General features: G+C 34.5%; 1 protein-coding gene and 1 long non-coding RNA gene across 3 annotated transcripts; both read left to right on the top strand.

The window, feature by feature from the left end:
* The first annotated feature begins 900 nt into the window (after positions 1–900).
* LOC110116650 lies at positions 901–3600 on the top strand. Its single transcript, XR_003701417.1, has 4 exons — positions 901–2636; positions 2724–2782; positions 3168–3229; positions 3362–3600. It is a non-coding gene; the product is annotated as an uncharacterized LOC110116650 (long non-coding RNA).
* Positions 3601–5361: 1761 nt separating this feature from the next.
* LOC110116673 (sporulation protein RMD1-like) lies at positions 5362–20961 on the top strand. Of its 2 annotated transcripts, none has more exons than XM_028696644.1 (8): positions 5362–5902; positions 5985–6096; positions 13939–14101; positions 19038–19186; positions 19274–19425; positions 20176–20290; positions 20421–20564; positions 20671–20961. In XM_028696644.1, exons 1-7 carry the CDS (start codon positions 5475–5477, stop codon positions 20544–20546), a joined length of 1245 nt encoding a protein of 414 aa, XP_028552477.1. In that variant the 5' UTR covers positions 5362–5474; the 3' UTR covers positions 20547–20564; positions 20671–20961. The 2 variants fall into 2 exon arrangements, with proteins under 2 accessions (XP_028552477.1, XP_020706014.1); XM_020850355.2 differs by having other exon boundaries at positions 5363–5902; positions 5988–6096.
* Positions 20962–22073: the final 1112 nt, after the last annotated feature.

The following is a 22073-nucleotide window of genomic DNA, read 5'->3' as shown; positions in this document are numbered from 1 at the left end:
TTTTTTCTTCTTCTAATACTGTCATTTATGCTTGTTTTCCCTTCATGTCGTTTATGCCTTTTGTTTCTTATCATTCGCAGTTGTAGTGTCCTGTTGTTTCGTATCATTCGTTGTAGTAGTGTGCTGTTAGCCTGTTATCCAATGTGTTATTATAGTTTGTATGTGATGTTATTCTTTATCCAATGTGCTGTTAATGTGCTGTTATTATTTATCCAATGTGTTGTTATAGTCTGTATGTAAAATTTTGCAAATCATGCATGTGCCTAGATTTAGTTCAATGTGCTGTACTGCTGTTATAGTGTTGTTGTATAGTTGAGTCCTTTCTGTATTTTAAATGGCTTCTTTTGTTATAATTTATAACAAAAGTTTGAGTTCATTAGTTTTGTGGGTTTTGAAGTATAGGTTATATTTTGATTATCTAACTTGCAGTTAAAAAAATTAGAATTAGTTTTTAGATGTTTAATATATTTTCAATTCTCATGTTATTATGATTTTTTTAGAATGTAACACCAATTAGTATGGAAGGGGATAATATTGGGCCTGCAAATATTGAGACTGAAAGACATGATGACCATCTTCACTCTTATATTGGTAGTCAACCTTTGAATGAGAATAATACACAGATACTGATAATGAGATTGACGAAGAGGTTGAAAAGTGGACTAATGAAAATCAAGTGGATGATATTGAAGAAGTTGATGATGTTATAGGAAGAAATAAAGAAAAAAAAGATCTAAAGTTTGGGATGAGTTCAAGGAAGTTATTCTTCCTATTGGGAAAAAAAGGAGAATGTGTGTATTATAAAAAACAACTCTTATTAGAGTTACTGGTGCAACTACACAATTTAAAAGACATTTGGACCGATGTGCTGCTACGATTCGTGCCATAAAAAGGCAAAAAATCTTACACATCCAACCATCAGATATAGAAAACTCATTCTCTCTGAGCAGTTAAGATGGTGGAATGTTGACAACATTTAAATACGATCATCAAAAAGTTAGGGAGATGATAGCACATTACATTCTAATTAATGAGAAGCCATTTTCTATTATTGAAGAATTTGGATTCAACTTAATTTTAAAGTCTATGTCACCCTTTTTTGTGAAATACTCACGGGTAACAGCACACAATGATGTCATACAAGTGTATGAAAGAGAGAAAAAAAATTGAAGAATGCTTTAAAGGGCATTAACAAAATAAGTTTTACCACGGATTTATGGAAGTAAAAAAATAAGAGAATTTCATATATGACAGTCACAGCTCATTATATTGATTCGCAGTGAAAGTTACAGAAATGAGTATTGAGTTTTTTGCATTTGCCACCACCACATATAGCTACCGAAATTGTTGATACATTCTACAAGGAACTTTGTGAATGGGGTGTTGAGGATAAAGTTTTTACTATCTCAGTTGATAATGCATCAAATAATGATAGGGAAATGAAACTTTTAAAAGATAGTTTTAGAGTTAAGAAAAAACTATTCTTTGGAGGAAGGTTGTTTTATGTCCGTTGTTGTGCTCACATACTAAACCTTATGGTTAAGGATGGCATAAAAAGTGTGGAGTATATTATTGATAAAATTAGAGACACTGTGAATTTTGTTAATGCATCTGAAGCAAGGTTAGTCAGATTTTCTGAAGTTGTCCAACAATTACAGTTACATACTAGAAAGCTAGTAATGGATTGCCCAACTCGTTGGAACTCAACTTATTCAATGTTGACAGTGGCATTAAGGTTAAGGGAAGCATTTTTTTCATATAACGAAAGAGAAGTGGCATATGTAGCATGTCCAACAGAGGAGGAGTGGGATAAAATTGAAAAGGTATGTGATATTTTGGGATTCTTCAACGAAGCAACTGATATTATTTCAGGAACGGACTATCCTACAGCAAATTTATTTCTTTCACAAATCTGTACTATTAAGAAAGTGTTGGATGATGGGGCAATTTCTACTGATAATTTTATAGTGGAGATGACTAAGAAGATGAAAGCTAAATTTGATAAATATTGGGGCGAATGTAATCTCCTCATGGCTTTTGGCGCAGTGATGGATCCAAGAATGAAGTTTGTTGTAATTGAGTTTGCCTACCCTAAGATATATCATGGAGATGAAAGCATGAGAAATGTGCAGCATGTTAGATGTCTTCTCTATGAAATGTATGAGGAATATGTTAGAAGTTCTGAAGCCGAATTGGATGGTGATGGTGGTATTGCAGGAGGGAGTTCAAGGAGCACAACCAATTCATTGCAAAGTGTAGACCATCAATCTAATTCTAAATAATATAGTGGTTGGCATGATTTCACCTCATTTGTCTCATCCAAAACAAGCACCAGGCCTATAAAATCAGATTTAGACAACTACTTGGAAGATGGCTTAGAACTTTGTAGTGAAGAACAGAAGTTTGATGTGATAGCATGGTGGAAAAACAATCAAGCCAAATACTGCATACTTTCGAGAATGGCAGTGGATATTTTATCCATCCCTGTTAGTACATTTGCTTCAGAATCCACTTTCAGTGCTGGAGAAAGAGTAGTTGATACATACCGATCAAAATTAGGGGTTGACATTGTGCAAGCTCTCCTTTATGGTTCCAACTGGGTTCGCTGCCACTATGGCTTAAAGGGAAGGGTTAAGGTTATGATGTTACATACAAGATAGAACACATATATTTCATATCCCAAATACTTACATATGAATATTCAATTATCTTTGCTTTTGTAGGAGGAGGAAGAGGATGAAGAGGTGGAGATTGTCCTACCAATTACATGAGAAAAACTGAGGTTAGAAATATATTCTTCATGGCTCTTTGTTCTGCATTAGACCTGTACATTTTTTCATAGTTACTGATGTATCTTCATATTCAGCATTTCTATTATGTTTTCCTTTTTATAATGTTCATGCATCTTCATGTAGACTATCTGTGCTGTGGAAGATAAATCATCCTTTCTGCAGTTGCATATCCGAGTTATGGTTTCTCTTAGACTTGCTTCAATGACAGCAAAAATGATTGCAATTTTTAGTTCTTTTGCAACGAGCATTTTTTACATATATTTGCAATCTTCTTTAGCAATAGCACTAGCAGCTGGATGACAGGCTACCTTGTTATTCCTTTTTCATTGCATCAAACCTTTTCCTCTCTTAAATGTATTGCTGAAGCTGTTGCAGAGAACCGTGCTGAGTTGGTGCATCTTCGTTCTTCCAAAGATGGTTCAAGTTGTTCTGGAACGGTAAGTTAAAATTATGTAAGTTGAAGTTTGATTGATGATTAACTTTTACATTCATCAAATATTTTTATCTTTATTTATTTTAATATAAAACATGCCTATGAAGCTGGTTTTTTATCTTTATTTATTTTTCAGGTTTGCTGCATACTAATTTGTACTAGAGAGTAGAGATGGAAGAGTTTGAAGCATTTGGATTATCAGATAGAAAAAGGAAAAATAGTTCTACCTTTTGTTGAGTTTTAATTTTTATTATATCTTGAAACTTCTTTTGGACCTGAAAAATAGTTCTACCGTTTTTTAGTTTATCATTTTATTTGTAATGATGTGATGATATGCAGTTTGGTGTAACTTTGATATTAATGCTTTTTTCCATATTTATCAAGTTTTAATTGTATTTAATTGCATAAAAATTGCACTTGATATTAATCATTTTTTAAAAGATTTTTTATTTAAAAAATAAAGGAGATATGGTCTTTGAGAAAATTATGTTAATATATTATTACATTTATAAGGAAAAATTAAGTGAAAAAATGGAGGTTATGAAATTTGATAATTGCTCAATATATATTTATTTCTTCTACAATTATTTTTTTAAGAAATTAAAAGTTAAAGTTTTGTTAGAAATAAATTTCTTCATTATATATTTATTTCGTCTACATTATATATTTATTTCTTCATAATTTAAAATAAATTTTAATTATCTGTTATAAACAAATTTAAAAAAAAACTAAAATTTTGATTCGAGCTCAAGCTTTTCAAACGAGCTCGAGCTTTCGATTCGAGCTCGAGTTTTCGAGTCGATCTCGAGCTTGGTATTTTTTAAACGAGTCGAGCTCGAGTTCGAGCTCATTGAGGGTTAAACAAGCTAGGCTTGATAAGCCAAATACTCGACTCGGCTCGACTCGTTTACACCCCTAAACCACACCAAGATCCAACCTTCGACCTCGCCTCCATCGTATCTCGTACTCTTGAGCCAAATTTGGCATCTCCTCCATCTTTGCCTCTAACATTGTAGTCATCTATCTCTTTCCTTCTCGTTTCATGTAGTAGGCCATGCAATTTTAATTTTGAACTCATATCCAAACCTACTGGAGGAGCATAAGCACTTATATTATTAACAATCTTAGCATTAACATTAATCTTTAAAGCTATAATTTTATCTATAATTCTTTTAATTTTTATAACATTATCCTTCAAACTATTATCTATAATCACACATACATCATTTCTAATACGACTCATATATGAATACCATAGTTTATATCCTAAACTATTAATCTCTTTAACTTTCTCTCCAACCCATTTAGTTTCTTGAATGTACAAAATATTTATTTTCCTATAAATCATAATATATATTAATTCTATTAATTTTCCTGTAAGGAAGCATATATTCCAAGTTCCTATCCTAATTTTAGTTTCATGGACTTACTTCTTTGCACACATCCATCATTGATGTGGGAACCCTTACCTATTTAACACTGCACCCAGGTGCCGTTGCAGCGGCCCTTACACACTTGTCACTGTATTTAGGCCATATAGTGCGTCACTTCCAGGGGACGCCATAACATTAACACAATTTTTTAAATGATTCATGTCATGATTATTCGATATGTTTTACGCTGGTAGTCGACTACCTAATGCAACCCTCCACTTTTCTCATCAAGGACTTGGTACCTGACAACGACAGTGTTGAAGTGATGAACTGTGCTAAAGAAAATAAAATTCTTAGCCGGCCAACTTAAAAAAAAAAAAAGTAAAACCAAAGTAAGTCGCCAGTTCAACGAGCGGCTTGACCATTCATGTTACATGCACGATTTTCATTTTTTACTCGGTCAAATTTAGGAGAAATTATTATGTGCGGACACCAGATGGTCTGGAGGCCAACCAGAATGCGCTACATTACCCAGTACCGAACCGTACCCATCACCGATACCGAGTAGAAAAAAATTACGTGGCGCCTTCTGGTTGACCTCGGGACGACGTCCGGTATTCGTACAGAATAATTTATACAAATTTAGCTACTAATTGCTTCTCGAACCGGCGACTATACTTATAATTTTTTTTATCAGTGCATATTAACATAATTAAGTTTCTAATCATGCTTACGTTAAAAATATCCCCTTTTGTTTTTCTGAGACTCGCTTGCTCTTTCTCGCACTTCTCCACTTCCCTTCTCTTGTGCTTCCGTCGTCCCGTCGCTCTTTCTCTAACGATGTGAAATCAATTTCTTCTCCCTTGTGCTATCCCCATGGAAACGTGGTGGCCACGCTCGTTGGAAAGGCATCTCAAGGCCATTATTTCCTCGTCCCGCTCTTCTCGCTTCTCCTTTCCTTCCCTCACCAAAGCCCGCTCCTTTCGGACCTTATCGCCTCTTTTGACCACCTTCGACAGCCTGCAACATCCCTTAAATCAGGCGTCTCTACTCCGGCCTCCATCTCTCCACCGCCCTATCATTCTCCGCCTCCTCGACTTCCGCCCCTACGCCATCGATTCAGCAAATAACTTCTCGTCTCTTTCCCCTGGCCAGGAATTGGACTGGAAGGACCACCACCTCCAACACCAACATCAAAACCAACCTGTCTCAGAGGACGAAACGTATGACGATCACCTTGTTGAGGTTCAGCAGGCGAAGCAGGGCCGGTTCATCCCCGTCAAGGCTTACTTCCTCTGTACTAGGTTCTTTGATTTTCACTGTTTCCTGTATCTGCTGTTAGTTGACCAACTTAAATATTGATTGTGTGTGTGGCATTGCGGATAGCAGCATCGATTTGAGGAGCTTGCAGGCGCAGAATGCTTTTAATGTGATTCCTCCGAGCTCTCGCGCCACCAATTATGTGGTTCTTCGGTACTATGATTTCAAGGGAGATCAGGTAAGGCCTCCCATACATTTGATGTTGAATACTATCTGCTTAAAATCGCTGCTTTCTAGGATTCCGCAATACGGTTTCGGATGCCCTCATCGTTGAGGAGTGGAAATTTTTTATGGAATGCTTAGGTTGCTGGTCTTTGGGCTTCAACTTACCCTAATGTGTGTTGTTTTTTGCTTGTTGTTTGGTTCAATGTTGTTTAGATAACCGTTTTATTCAAATAACAATACCATATTTCAAATGCACTGTGTTTGGTTCTGTTCTCATTCAAAGCTTGTTTGGAGCGATCAATAGACTTGATTTATTTTGTGTTAGAACATGCTATCGATTTTTGTGGGGTGGTGCGCGGGGAGCGAGAGTTGGGGGTGTTTTGCGCCAGGGAGACAGAGAACAGGTAGGAAAACAGAAAGAGAGCTATTTGAATTTTATATTAAAATCGAAGTTGCCTACTGTTAAGTTAAATATGTAGCTGCAGTTTTGATAACTCAAGATAAAACAGCAAACGGAAATACAGATACAGGATCTACAGGAAAATAAAAGAACCAATAAACACAGTAAAACTGTCAGTAGAGCATCAAGGCTTCATTGTATTTTTCACCATGAAAGTAAGCTGCAGCACTCCCATATATAAACTTAAAGGACTGAGAATAAAATCGAGTTAGTTATGCATGAAAGGTGAAGATTGCTGCAGGCTTTTAATAAACGGTGGTGATGAAAAAGTTCTGAAATAAGACGTGTAATGCAGCATGGTAGTAGTGGATCTGAGAGCGGTTGTATCAGTATTGAAGATAGCTTATCATCTAGGCACTTATCTCTTATCACCTCCCCACAAGTTGACAATGTTTCGTTGAATTGTTAACTTGTGCCATAGTTGAGAAAACCAAGTCAATGATAGTGATTTGGTAAAAATATCAGCTGGTTGGTCTTGAGATGCAATAGGATGGACTTCATGTGATGAAATCTGATGCAATCTCTAATAAAATGAAAGTCTATTTCAATATGTTTAGTGCAAGTATGAAAGACCGGATTTTTGGCCTAGACTAGTATTGAAATATTATCACGAAAGAGTTTTGTTAGATGAGACAAGGGAATTTGAAATTCACTAAGTAACTGCCTTAACCAAATGATGTCAGTGGTAGTTGTAGCTAAAGCACGATATTATGTCTCTGTGGTGGATTGAGCAACTATGATTTGCTTTTTAACACACCACATGATAAGTCTTGTGTCGAGATATGTACAATAGCCAGTAATGGAGTGGTGATCTGTCATATTAGCAGCCTAGTCAGAGTCAGCATCATGTAAGTGTAGATTGGTTCGAGAGACAGGAAGCCCAAAATACATTGTGCCACAAAGATATCTAAAAACTCTTTTCAGTAGTTGAAAATGTATAAGAAATGGCCTTTGCATATGTTGACATTAAAATATTGACAACAAATAGAATATCCGGTCATGTAATTGTTAAATTTTGTAAGGAGCCTACAAGTTTTCTGTAAAATTTTGGTTGAGAATAAAGTTCTGAATTATCAGTGAGTGTAGGTAGTTTGGATGACAGTGGTGTTAAGATTGGTTTACAATTTGTCATACCAGCTTTAGCAAGCAATTCTGAAGCATATCATCCTTGATTTAAATGAAATCCAGCTGTTGTTGGTGTAACTTGAAGTCCCAAAAAATATGAGAGAGAGAGAGAGAGAGAGTCAAATTTCCAGTTGATTCAATTTTGATGAGATGATTTCATTCATAGTTCATACAAGCATCCCCTAATTTGCAAGGAGGATTTTTACATCTAAGGAAAACAATTAAAATATCTATCAAAAGGAATTTTGATGGATTTTTCATAAAAGAAAAGTCTTTACTCTAAATAAAACAATACTAGATTATATGTTTATTATAGAAATAATCCTAATAAGGTAGATTCAAACCTGTTTAATTTTGTCTGGTCTGGATAATGTAGGTGATGATAAGATGGTGTGTCACTAATATGTTTTCATCACTCTCAATTCTTAATTGTCTGTTTTGTGGTATATGTCTAGAAGTAGTAGGCCAACTGCATCCAATTGGTAGCACTTGGATTCTTATGTTGGATGTGTACTCGATAGTTGTATTGGTTGTGGAGTAGTTGTTAGTGTATTGGTTACATAGTATTCGATGTTGAACTCTTTTTTTGTCTCATGCGTATGGTTCAAATTCCAAACTCATGTCCCTTAGTTTGATGAGTCCAAAGCATGGGCAATTCATCTTGACCAAGTTGACCGATTATAGTGGTCAAACTTATTTAAAAACTTAAATATATTCAAAAAAGTAAAATTTAGTCAAATCTCATGCATGTCACATGGCTTCTAGGGACCCCCCATGGTCTATGCTAGTCATCTTGACCAAGTTTGACCAATCAAAGAGATCAAATTAATTAAAAAAGTCCAAAAAAACCTAAAAGGGCAAAATTGTCAAAATGCTTGGATTAATCTTTAACCTTAGACCAGTTGATTTGAACACCTCCAAATCACTCTAGAATACTTCTAGGAGGATTTTGAACCCAACTCAGACCTTGGTTCAACCCAAATCAAACCCAAATGGTCCCCCCTTTATGAAATAACAAAATGGGCTTTGCACCTTGGCTTGTCCTTACCTGCCCAAAGGCTGCCCACCTAACCTCATGAGACACTTGGCAAGCTTCCAAGAGAGAGCTCCAAGCCATCCCAACCCTCCATGCAAACCTTATGACTTATAATAGGGCAAAACCTTTCAAAACCCTCATAACACACATAACACTCAAAACTCTCCAACCAAGCCACCTCCAGAGATCCCATTCCTTCCTTTTGGTTGTTGGAGCTTCCTTCCTCGCTACCCCACTCTTTCCTAATGTCAAAAGTGTGTTAGAGGAGAGATCCATGGCGATACGTAAGCCGTTTTTCTTCCAGTTGTCAAAACTTTCGATTCAGGCATTTTCAGGAGGAGAGACTTTCAAAGAAATTGTTCATTTCGTTCTTACGAAGAGAACAAGCCGAAGAATGAGGTATTTCACCCACTAAATAGAGGTATATCACAACTTTTAGTTAAAATTTTGATTGTGAATAACTCTCAAAATACACCATATAAAGCCCCCAAAATCAAGGTGTAAGTAGTTCATAAGGTCATAAACATTCCCTGAAAATTTCATTAAGTTTGGTGCAGTGGATAACCCGCAACAAGTAAAAGAAATTTCCTTAATAAAGCTTTTCTGAATGAAGAAGACGAAATATGGATTGTTCATCTTTGATTAAAAGTTTAGATTTCGCCGAGCAGCCGATATTTTCAGCCCATTGCATGGGATCCTGCCCACAAATCCCGTGTAATGCTGACGTGGATAAGTGAACAACCCACACGTCGACATGTGGTAGTTTCCGTCCCGGAGCTGGCCGCCGTCCCTACGCCGGGACGTTCGCTTCCCGCCGCCGCCATGTGTTGCCCCTCGTCCCCCAAGTGTGCCACGTGTCCACCGCCGCCATGGGTCACTACCAAAATTAAATAAAATTATTTTAAATTTTAAAAATGCACATAACTTCAAAAATTCATTTCTTGGCCAATTTAATGATCTTGGGCTCTATGAAACTGGAATAACAAGCCCCACATTTTAAAAATAAAATCTAAAGTGTTTTGACAAATACCTAGAGAGTAATTTGGGAACTCGGGGTATTTTACAAATTACTCCCTAACCGACCATTGTCTTGGGCTTAAATATTGGCAAAGCAAATTAGGGGATGTTCCCTTAATCCGTTAATTTTCTCTAGGCTTGGTTAGGCCCCTAGATTATGTATTTGATTTTTCAAAGTTATGGGTTACTATTTGGCCTAAAATTTTGGAAAATTGTCTCTTTGTTCATGTAGGCCTAGGTCATCTTGTTATATGCAATGTTTCACATATTCATGAAACATTTATATATCATTTACTTACATGTGTGTTCTCTTTATATTATTTGTTAGGGACATCGTTTTGTGTGTCGATCGGCGAGTCATAGTTCCCAAAGCCTCAGGAGATGCTCTTTCGTTGTGTCAGGACAAGCATAATTTATGCAACTTTATTAAGACCTCTCTTTTATTGTGAATGACTTGGTGACACTCGCACACATACTTTGGATTGTTTTTATTTTCACCCAAATATATATGGTAGGAGGTGTTAGACATTGGCCATATGTTAGATCACTAACAAAGCCTTGACCTTATTGGACAAGGCTTGCCCCTTTTGTGAATCTTAGTGACCTTTATATGGTTAACTATGCTTGTAGTGTAGGCCACCCATTTGTATCATGTGCATCGATATTTTTCCGCACGAAGCCGATCTCGCTAGGGTATTTTTTTGTTTTGTTAATAAAGCACTTAAAGCAACTATAAAATCACCTTCTTAATGATTTTGAGCTTTTAAATCTTGTTCCCATGAACATTTCAAGAATGTGATAAGTAAAATAAAATCCAAGTTCTAACATATTAGGTTAATCTATATGTTAGCTTTATGTAGTGTGTCTCTCTAATAGGTGATAGATTAGGCTCTATTGCTTGAACCTAGTCTAGGATCCCATATATGAACTTCATTTACTACAAAATTTTCATGATTAAAAAACTTTTTGAAATGTTTTATATTACCTATTCTGTGAATAAAGTTTATAGGCTGTAAACCATTAGCTGCGGGACTACGTGTCCTAATGATGCTTTGGTCCTTATGCCCGTTATGACAATTTCATGAATGAATTGATGGAATAGGTGTTAAATTATAAATCTTACAAAAAGAATGCTTTATTTTATAAGTATCTTTCAAATATAAGATGTGATGTTGGAGAAGTAAATGTACTTCAAATCAAGCCTTAATGTCTTAACCCATGTTTGATTTGTGTTTATTTTGTATCATCTTCTTTGATGTGAGGTATATTTGTTGTAATCCTCGAGTTGCGGGGCTATGTGTCCTAAGGAGGCTTTGATCCTCATGCCCTTTGTTATGAGTTACGACGCAATGTATTTCACAAGTAAGAGAAGAAAGGTCCAAAGATTTGCATAAATCACTCCCTCAGGAGCCCAATCAAACTCTTTAACCACATAAGTGTCAAATCTTAGATCTGGTAGAACTCTTTTATATCTTTATGCTCCATTCCTATATCACTCTTTTAAAATTGATTAACCCTAAATATAGGAAACTTAGGATTTTTGTGGTGGGCAATATGTCCACTTTAATGTGTCACATATTAGTCTTTCCTCAGATTTTAGAAAACTAAGGAGGGATTAGCCACCCTTATAGCCTCATAATCATTCTAGCCTTAGTTAGGTTTAAGGTAGAGGATGGGTCACTTGCCAATTCTTTATAACTCTAACACAGGTTATGGCTCATGTATGTTGGGCTTTTCATAACTTAATAATCAAATTCATAACTTTAAAAATAAAATTATAATTAATTCACCTTAAATGACTAATCACTTAAAGAAAAATCTCTGGGTTAATAAATTAAACAATATGAGCTTGACCATGCAACTTAAGCCTTTCATCTAAATTAGGGCAGTTAGCTAACACAAACTTTGCACACTTAGGTGCTGGATATGACACATTTTTGTAGGCATGCTAAGATAGGGTGTAGCTAGGATAATATTTTTCAATTTCGTTATTATTTTACTTTACATTTGTGATGCTATGATTTGGTGTTATGTTTTGAATTGTTTTTTATTGTTTTGTTTCTTGTTTTGTGGATTGACTAGTGGGTATTTTCCCTTATGTGATTAGAATTTTTTTAGAAATATCTTCTGCAAGTGGCTATCTTCCAAGGGGCTGATCAAAATTCTATAATTATCATTACAAATGCGCTCTCTAACATATGCCACAAGGATTGCTAAGCCCTTGGGAATGTGGTCCTAAGGTTTAGGTCTGGAAGTAAATATAACTGCTTTATTATAACTATGTTAATCTCTATTTTATAGAGAGCTTATGTATTTTTTTTTTTTTTCATATGTAATTTAGTTAGGAAAGATATGTAAGTATGTGGGTATTTTAAAAGGCAGAAGATCAAATATGTGAAGATCGATCAACTCCACACATACCATTTCAATAATGTATAGTTTTAGGCTAAGTTGTAATTATGGTAAAGCCCAACTACCTATTTTTCTTTTTTTGGGGTGTATTGCAAAACCCATATGCACTTCTGGCCACTCATTTATTATTTATTATTTATTATTGGATGGATAGTGTTTTTACTTTTTTTGCATGCTAGAATTGTCTGTTTTTATTAGGTTTCTTTGATTGTTTTGCTTGGGGGTGGCTCAGACAGAGTTTTCATGTTAGGCTAATAAGATTTTTTTTTTATAACAGATAAATTTGCCTAATTAAGATAAAAGAAACATAAGGCTTAAAATCAACCAACATGCTTTCAAAATTTAATGCATAATCCCTCTTATGTCACTTTTTCAAAGTACAACTTGTATTAAAAATCAAGCCCACTTTATGGTGGCTACCGGCTAGTTCTGATTAACCCTCCCTTCTTGCATAGCCTGAGTCAAGCATGCAGATTTTATTTTATCATATAGAATGATAGTTCGCCATTCCATTAACATAGCATTCCCCTTATGTACCTCCCCATTACTCTTGTATTTGCATAATATTGAACTATATAAGTTTGAAATGCTAGGTGGAGTTTTAGCTGGGGCCCCTTTTCGAGCAAGGTGGTAAATCCAGGTTGGAGCTGTTTAGATTTCCTATGGGATTTGAGTTATAAGTCCTCTCGTTGTCTTGCATTAGCTAGGTCAAGGGCATTAGTATTGAGAGTACAGTACATCCCTTGTAGATTTAGGATCAAAGGTCGGCGTTATGAGTATGTCGTTGCATGCCTTATTATTAGATGAGCTCTACATTCTTGGGAGGCTATAAATCTCACTTATCTATATCCCAGTGATGACATATCTTTCATCTTTCTCTTTACATGCCTTATGTGCTATTTCTCCTATGTTAGTTTCTTCCCTTCAGACCGACTGGATGATTGCATGATCTTTGCGTGTTGAATAGTATGTTAAGCCTATCTCATTTGGATTAGAAAACCTAGAAATCCCACTATGCACCAAATCAAGAAGAAAATAAAATAACATTCATAATCAAGAGTGTTCTTAGGTTGAGGCATAAGATGTAATTAAACATGGGGGTTTGCACCCGCGCAAAATCGAAGCCAACATCAAATAAACCTCATTCAAGCAGATGTATCGAATGAAGGAAATCTCATGACTTTTGATTCAAATATATCATTATCCATCGAGATATGTATGCGAAAGCCGTTATTTTCCATTGATAATCATATGTATAATTCAATATGCTCTTTCATTAGCCAGCTTGCGTAGAGTGTAAAGGTCTGCAACTGTTTTGTCCTACAGGATAGTGCGATCATACCCTTTGCATTCTAACCCCTTCGAGCAGTTCCCTTTCAGAGACCCACACTCGACAACATGAGTCCTTGAGTTAGTGGAGTTGCTTGAGCTCGACTTTGAATGCAAGATTTCTTTTTGGGCCTTCTCCTTATATTAGCATGTGTTTTGCTTTGATCTTCACTTGGTATGGAGCCATTTTTTGTTGCTTCCAGGTTCAATGTTTTCTTATTCAACAATGTTATGTATGTAGAAAGGTCGGCGATGACTTCAATCTCTATTTTTGTAGTCTTTTATTTTAGCTTTAAGGGCCTTTTATCAGATATTGACTATGATATGTGATAAAAAAATTGTTATTCCACTTGCTGCTTTTGAACAAGATTGTGAATTTGAGCTTTTAAATCTTTTTAGGCTGATATTGATGTTAAAGTTTCATTAACCTTCTAAATATTGAAGCTTGAGCTTACTTTTGAATTACTGTGCATCAGGCTGTGGAGTTTAGCTCTTTAAATGAGAGTAAATGCCACTACATGATAGTATTCCAATATGGATCTGTTGTTCTGTTCAATGTTTCTGAGCACGAGGCTGATGGATACTTGAAGGTTGTTGAGAAACATGCATCAGGTTTACTACCCGATATGAGAAAAGATGGTACGTTTGTTTTTATGTGTCTTCTTTTCACCAGCTATACCTTTTTAAACCATCACTACAATTTCTTCTGTTAGCTCTCTATTAGTGGTTTTATCTCCAAGTGTAAGAAATAAATGGAAGGTGTAATTATTTGGTATGCATAAAGGAAAATAAATGTTTTAAAGCTATGTTAAAACTATTAAGGATATAGGTGATGAATTATTGACTAGTATTATCCATTATAATAGGATTATATCAAGGATTAACATAAAATTCATTTATAGTTTTTATCAGTACTGAAGATGCTTATAAATGATATTCGAAAGGAGATGAATTTTATGCTGTTTGTTAATGAAAATTCTATTTTTTGAGACATTTTAAAATAAAATAAAAGTTGGAATAATGTGTAAAGGTTTAAGAGAAAAAAGAGATGATTAGTAGAATATCTTAGTAATGATAGTGGTTTTACATATCAATTATCAATCAAGATTAATTAATCATAGAATGGTGCCTAGTTATGATAAATTTAGTTATCTTGAGAATTTTGTGAATATAGATGAGGATATAAGTTTTAAAGTTTAGACTAGGTGGTTAAAATGAAAGTGACTCAATTATATTTTCTCATATAGAATATTATAGTGACGTGAAAATCACTTTATGAAATTGCAATTAAACCTGTTATGGTGTATTGATTTGAGTTTTATGTGGTTATGAAATCACCAATAGCCAAGTTGTTTTGTAGTAAAAATAATAAATATTATGATAAATGCATGGAAAATTATAAATAGTAGATTTATAAATGATTATATTTAATGGATTGCGGGAATAGCATCTATTGAAGATTAAGTGGTGGAAAATAGATTTAGGAGATTTGGACATGTACAATGAAAGATTGAAATAATTAAATATCTTAAGTAGATAAAATAATGTTGAAGAATTAAAAAGAAAAATGGGTTAACAACAGATAACATTGATAGAATTTGTGTAAAAAGTTTTGACACATAATTGGTTCAAATTCTCTAAGCAATATTCAGCATGATCGAATAAAGAATGGTGATTTATAAAATTGACCCTAAATAATTGGAATATGGTTGATGCTTTCTTGTGAAATAAATGAGAATTATTAAGGAAATTTAAGAAAGTTGTGTGTGGGTTTGTTGAAACAAAGAATAGAAAATTAAATGTTATTTTAGTGGATTTTAAACTGGCAAATTAGTCAATATTGTGAGAAATTAAGTGGTACCTTGGTGTGATAATATTAGTTTCCTTGATCTATCGTTTAAAAGAATACCTTCACAAATAAGCTCTTAACTTATAGAATTATAATTGGACTTTTAAAATAAAACGATCGCAAAAGCAAGGATCGCTCTGCAACATGGCACAACATGCTAGTAAGTATTTTACAATTAGCTGTCATGCCTTGTTAGCCTATGGAGTAGAGGTTTCTTCATTGGTTTACACCTGTGGGCTCGTGAGAGGGGGACAATCTTTGTGGTTGCTTTACAATTTTAGATTAAAGTTTTGTTTGGGACGGTTTTTTTTTACTGCTTCTTAAAACAAGTTTTTAGTTATATATATATATATACTAAAAAATTGCTTTTAGCAGCAGTAAGAAAGCCATCCTAAACTAAACCTAATTTAGAATTTAATATATTAATTCCATTCACTAAAATTAGGATGATGCAAATATGAAATGACAATAATACTACTGTGCTTTATAGATTCTAGTTGTAGGTAGGGCTGCAAATGAACTGAGCGCTCGACAAGCTACTTGTGGCTCGGCTCGATAAGGGCTCATTCATGTTCGTTTGATAAGGTAAACAAATGAGTTTGAACACTCTTGTGGTCGTCTCGTTATAAATGAGCTGCTCGATAAGAGGCTCGCCAAACATGAAATTAAATGAGCTCAAAGTTGAGCTTCATTTATGTTCATGAACAGTCTCGCTTAGAAGCTCGTGAACAAGCTCGATTAGAGCTCGACTAAGAAGCTTGATTAGAGCTAAATTAGAAATTTAAAAATAAATACTATTAAATATACTCATTTAATAATTTATATTTACTAATTTAATTTTTTAAACTTTAACCGTTTTCATTAGACATATTTTTAACTTATATTTTTATTAATCTATCTAATTAGAAATATTTTTATTAAATCATCTACTAAAATTTTTATTAAATATAAAAATTTTATAAACTCCTGCCTCAAGTCTCAATTCCCGCTCAGAAAAAAAAAAGTTTTTAAATTCCAGATAGTGTGCCACTCGGATTCCTGCCTGAAGTCTCAATTCCCTTTCTCTCTCCTCCGTGGTATCAACAAACTAAAAAAAAAATATGTTGTGAGCATTTAGTCCCATGCCGGCAGGAATGTCATACTTTTGCTATATAAAAACAGAGACATCTCTAGGCAAATTGCAGAATTGCGGGAAGCTGGCGGGTTGGGTGGATTTCAAATGGTGTGCCACTCGGATTAATTTTGATAATAAAAAAATATTTTGTATATTGTGGTCTTCTCATTATAAACGAGCCGCTTGATAAGAGGCACGTCAAGCATGAAATTAAACGAGCTCAAATTTGAACACGAGCCGAGCTCGAACGTGGTCATTTTAAATGAGCCCGAACTCGAACACTTGTCCAAAAAACTCGACGAGTTTCGTGCCAAGCTTGAACACGGTTTTGACAAACAAGATTGAACTCGAACAGGCTAAAGCTCGGCTCGGCTCGATTCATTTCCAGCCCTAGTTGTAGGTAAAAAATTATATTTTCCGCTGAGTTATGAGTATTAGAAATTGGAATAGTAATATCAATGTATGATAAAATTAGAAATAGTTGAGCAAGAATTGACTATTAGACTATGGAAGTTTGCCTAGTGATAATAGGGTATTGGAAAATTAGCTTAGCCATTTATAAGGATGGGCTGAAGTGCATTAATAAGGTTGTTAGATGAAATTAATGTTAAAGAAATAAGAACAAAAAGCGTTAACTAAAGATAAATACATGGAACACAACGATTTGAAGTTTAGCACTCAACTGAACTAAGTGAAGAAGGTGGGCTCATAAGGATGGTTCCAAACAGTAAGAATTTGGACCACGCTAATGATAGCTTTTATATGAAGGATCAGGAAGAAGCTAGTGAAGATTAATCATGTTTCCATGCAGATGCTTACTCTCTTTTCATATGCCAATTTCATTTTACTTGTAGGATTGGGTTCATTTCAGCAATGATCAATAATGAAATCACCAAGAAAATTTAGGAAAAATAAGGAAAATATTGGCTGTTGTATTGGCGTCCGTCTGCCCATTCAGGAAATCTGATGATGGTACTAGGGGGTTGTTGCACTTTTTATTTATTTATTTATTTTTGTTTTGTTAACTGTTCATTTATTTTTTGATTCTTTTTCCTTTCTTGACATGCAGACTCACCAGGAATAGTTGTCCATATGATTGACATGCGGGTGCTATAATCCCAGTGGCTAAATTATTGTGATTGTTGTAAAATAAACAACAACAACAACATCATGCCTTTATCCCATTACGTGGGGTCAGCTAAATGAGTTTTTTTTTTGTCTTATTAAAAGTCAAATTTTTATTTAAATTTAATTAAAATGTCATTTCGAATACTTTCTAACCAAGACTTTTTAGGTCTATCTCTATCTTTCTTAACATAGTTAAGATCTAATACATTTACCCTCATAACCGGATCATCGGAAGGCCAACGTTTTATGTAACTAAACCATCTAAGGCGACTCTCTCTAATCTTATCTGCCACTGGAGTTTCTCCATCCTTTCACGTATATACTCATTTCACATTCTGTCTCTAAGAGTAAAGCCACTCATCCACCTAAGCATCCTCATCTTTGTGATATTTAACTTAATTTTATGCTTATCTTTTAATAGTGAACACTCTGTGCCATAAAACATTGCTAGTCTCATCACCATCTTATAGAATTTTCCCTTAAGTTTGAGGGGCACTTTTCTATCACACCACGTACCCGGTGCATTCCTCCACTTCAACCATCCAACTTCAATTCTACTAATAATATCCCCATGTATTCTACCATCATTTTGAACAATAGACCCAAGATATCTAAAAAAAGGATGGAAGTATGATTTATTTCTACAATTATGCATAGATGGTTTATCTGCCATACCTTATGATGTTATACACGTATCATATTAATGTAAAACAATAAAAATGGTTTGATGCATTCTCCTATAATTTTAGGGGCTTTATTGTATTAGGTTATGTTGCAGATGAAATTTGCTTATACATCCATCACTTGAATATGATAAGCTCTATGCTATAGAGCCATGATTGGGTTGGTTAACTACTGAACTCCTTTAGATCATAAATGTGCAGTTTAGGTTAGTAGTTGGTAAGGTGAATAAGTTTGTTAGATAAGCAGGCTGTAGATTGCTGGGTTTATTGACTGGTGGTGGAGGACACAACAGTCCCTAGTTTTATGCGTGGGTTGCTGTTGGGCAAACTATGGGATGCACCCCTGTAATGGGAGAAATTATTTTGTGCGGAGAGCGGATGCAGAACGCCGTTCGAAAGTCAACCAGAATGCATCATATCAGCAATACCGAGCCGCGACACCAAGTAGTACCGAGCAAAGAGTGACTTGGCACATTCTGATTGGTCTCCAAAAGACATTCGGCGTCTGCACATAATTCCTGTAATAGGCTAAGTATGCCTAATTATACAAAGATAGTCATAACTGCAGAAGCAAATCAGTTTTACTTTATATTTGAAGCCTGTATTTGATACATTTGAAAGGTTTGTGACATATTGTTTTGAGTTTCTATGTGAATTATTTCATCATGCATGTGGCTATTAAAATGTACTTTTAATGTTAGTAGCTATCTATGCTATTTCGTTATTTTTCCCTTTGATATCCACTGCTGATTGAAAAGAAGCTTAGCTTTTGCTTGATAAGACCTTTCTATTTAATTTTAGATTATGCCGTAGTAGAGAAGCCTACTCTGGATGTATGGATGCAAGGTGGGCTTGATTACATCATGCTTAAGAATTTGAGCATAGATGGAATCCGAACAATTGGAAGTGTTCTTGGTCAGAGCATTGCTTTAGACTACTATATCCGGCAAGTATGTCTCGAATAGATTACTAAAAACTGATATATTGTCAACTGTTTTAAAGGATAATATATGACTTGAATTCTCCATCTTGTTTAGGTTGATGGAATGGTTGCAGAATTCACTGATATTAACCGAGGGATGGAAAAAACTGGTACCTTTACCATGCAAAGGAAAAAACTTTTTCAGTTGGTTGGAAAAGCAAACTCAAACATGGCAGATGTCATTCTAAAACTTGGACTTTTTGAGAGGTAATCTTGATTTTCTCAACTGCTTGATTCATTTGATTCTTTAAAAAATTCTAGCCATATGTTTGTGTAATAGGCTCTTGATGGAGAAATTATTCTGTGCGGAGACCGTACGCGGAACGTCATCTGGAGACCAACCAGAATACGCCACTTCAGCGATACCGAGCCGCGATACTGAGCGAGGGGATGACGTGGCGTATTTTGGTTGTTCTCTGGACGGCGTTCGCCGTCCGCACAGAATAATTAATCCTCTTGATGGTCTCTTGGCACCTTTCATCTTTCATTAATATAGTATATATATATATATATATATATATAGTTGTATTTGGTGCTGGTAAATAACACATTAGGTTTCTGAATCAACCCTCCCGAATACATTCCAGTGTAATAGAACTCAAGCCTTTCTGCTGACATCAGCTGTGGTTTAAAACCAGTAAGCTTAGCCTTAGTTTGGTTAATTTTTTTGCTGCTTTCTAAAACAGGCTTTTCAGTACAAATTTTTTTTTTTGAATCAATTTTTTTTTAACTAGAAAGTCATTTTAAAAAGCAATATAAAAACTGTCTCAAACGAAACCTTAATATCTCGGGAGGCTCTTAGTTCAGGAAATCTATAGGAAAGAGAGTATTTCATGCTCTCATTAAAAAGATATTCATTTGAATTGTTCTATTCTGTTGGGGCTTTCCATTTCTTCCTAGGGAAACAAAGGTTCTACATCTCCATCAAAATAGTTTCAAATATTTGTATTCTTACAGGACAGATATTGCTTGGAGAAATGCGAATTATGCTCAGATTTGGGAATATCTTCGGGACGAATATGAGCTTAGTCAAAGGTTTGGAAACCTTGATTTTAAGTTAAAGTTCGTTGAGGTAAGTTGAATGGATGGCCATTTCCTCTTCTGGAATCCTTTTAACATCTTTCTCATCAAAATTATCAATCTATTTATTTACTGTCCAAAGCTTGAATATGAACATTTTCTTTCATTTCCTCTCAATGCAGCATAACATTCGCTTCCTTCAGGAAATTCTTGAAAACAGGAAGTCAGTCTTTTTGGAGTGGCTTATCATTGTCTTGATAGGCGTCGAAATTCTGATTTCTGTCTTCAGTATTGTTCAGGGATTATAAGATGAATTTAGTCCTAAGGTTAGCCATTATATGATTTCCATCTATTTTTTTTAGCTTTTGATCTACAAATCAAGCTTCTTTGTTATTGATTGAACTGAACCAATTGTAATTCAATTAAATACAGGAATGTGGTGAAGCTTCCACTGAATCTAACCACCCAACTTTGAAGCTCGATAGGCGCAAGTGCAAGAATGGTTGTCTGTGTACATGTATCGTTTATGTACATATTATGCATTTGAGCACTTTCTATTGTACTTCATTTTAATGAGTCAATTGGCATACTTAAAAGCAATTGAATAGTAAAAACGTAGTACAGTGGTGAACAATAACAGCGTTTTTACTACTCATTCACAAAATTGAATGATTTTCTACGTTCGGACTCTACACGTAATAATCTTTCTAGTTCTATATCCAATGATTTGTTAGTAAAAAAACAACCACTTTTTTAATAGTTGGGTTTATCTTGTGGAATTGCATTGGATCAAACTTTATGTTTTCTAGGATGATTGTTTTTTTTTTTTTTTTAGGATGTATTACTTTTAAGGGTCTATTTGAGATAAATTTTTTTAATATTTTATTTTTTAGATTGCAATCTTAATTCTTGTTGATGTCCTAATTTAAAAATATGGACTCACACCATTTCTAATTTGGTCACATACATTCAATCATTTATTTCTTATTAACTTATGAGATGTTTTTTTGTTTTTTGTTTTGACATCACAGCAAAAAGATCACTATAACGATTAGAAAGTTTTAATGAAATATTTGAATTAAACATAGATTTCATTTGGGACAATTTTTTATTGCTTTGTAAAATAATTTTTTAGAGCAAAATTTTTAATTTAAAAAATTATTGTACTAAAAAATTACTTTAAGAAGCAGTAAGAAAGCTGCCCCAAAAGAAATCTTAGACATCTATAAATAAATATTTCTGATGTTTAAATGTTATTGATGCATACTTAAAAACGATTTGCTTAATGATTTCTATTGATTATGAATAAAAAAAGAAATTATTTGAAAATGTGTTATTAGTCATTTTGAGAGAGAGATGTAAGTAGGGAATCATGTAGATAATAAAATTATGTTCAAACAAAGTTTGAATAATAATCGATAAGGTTCAAACAAGTCTATATTGGTCTAACTTTATGTGAATCACAATTAAAATTTACTCGATCGAATATTATTTTTGCCAAATTTGAATCTTATTTAAATAATTTAAAATCTACTTAAAACAAACTTGGCCTTTGGTCCGCCCTTGTTTGGATCTCTTCTAATTATTGTACAAACTTAACTCAAATGTAGTTTTAACTTTTGAACTTCTTCGAAGAAATTCTTTTGTAATAAAAGAATTAGATACCTTCTGATTCTTGTGAGCCTCCGGCGTACTCGTGCTTTTCTGCTCGTTCAGACGACCATGGCAGGTGCTAGCTCATCCTACACCCTCCCCTCTGAAGTTCGCCCTCCACCTCCTACGAAATTCAAAGAGGTCATCGCTTCTGCCGCCTCCTCCCTCGTCACGCTTGGGAT

This window comes from Dendrobium catenatum, unplaced genomic scaffold (assembly GCF_001605985.2).
Source record: "Dendrobium catenatum unplaced genomic scaffold, ASM160598v2 fragScaff_scaffold_793, whole genome shotgun sequence".
NCBI lineage: Eukaryota > Viridiplantae > Streptophyta > Magnoliopsida > Asparagales > Orchidaceae > Dendrobium > Dendrobium catenatum.
The sequence above is the reverse complement of the archived record's forward strand: the minus strand, read 5'-3'. Positions and strand labels throughout refer to the sequence as shown.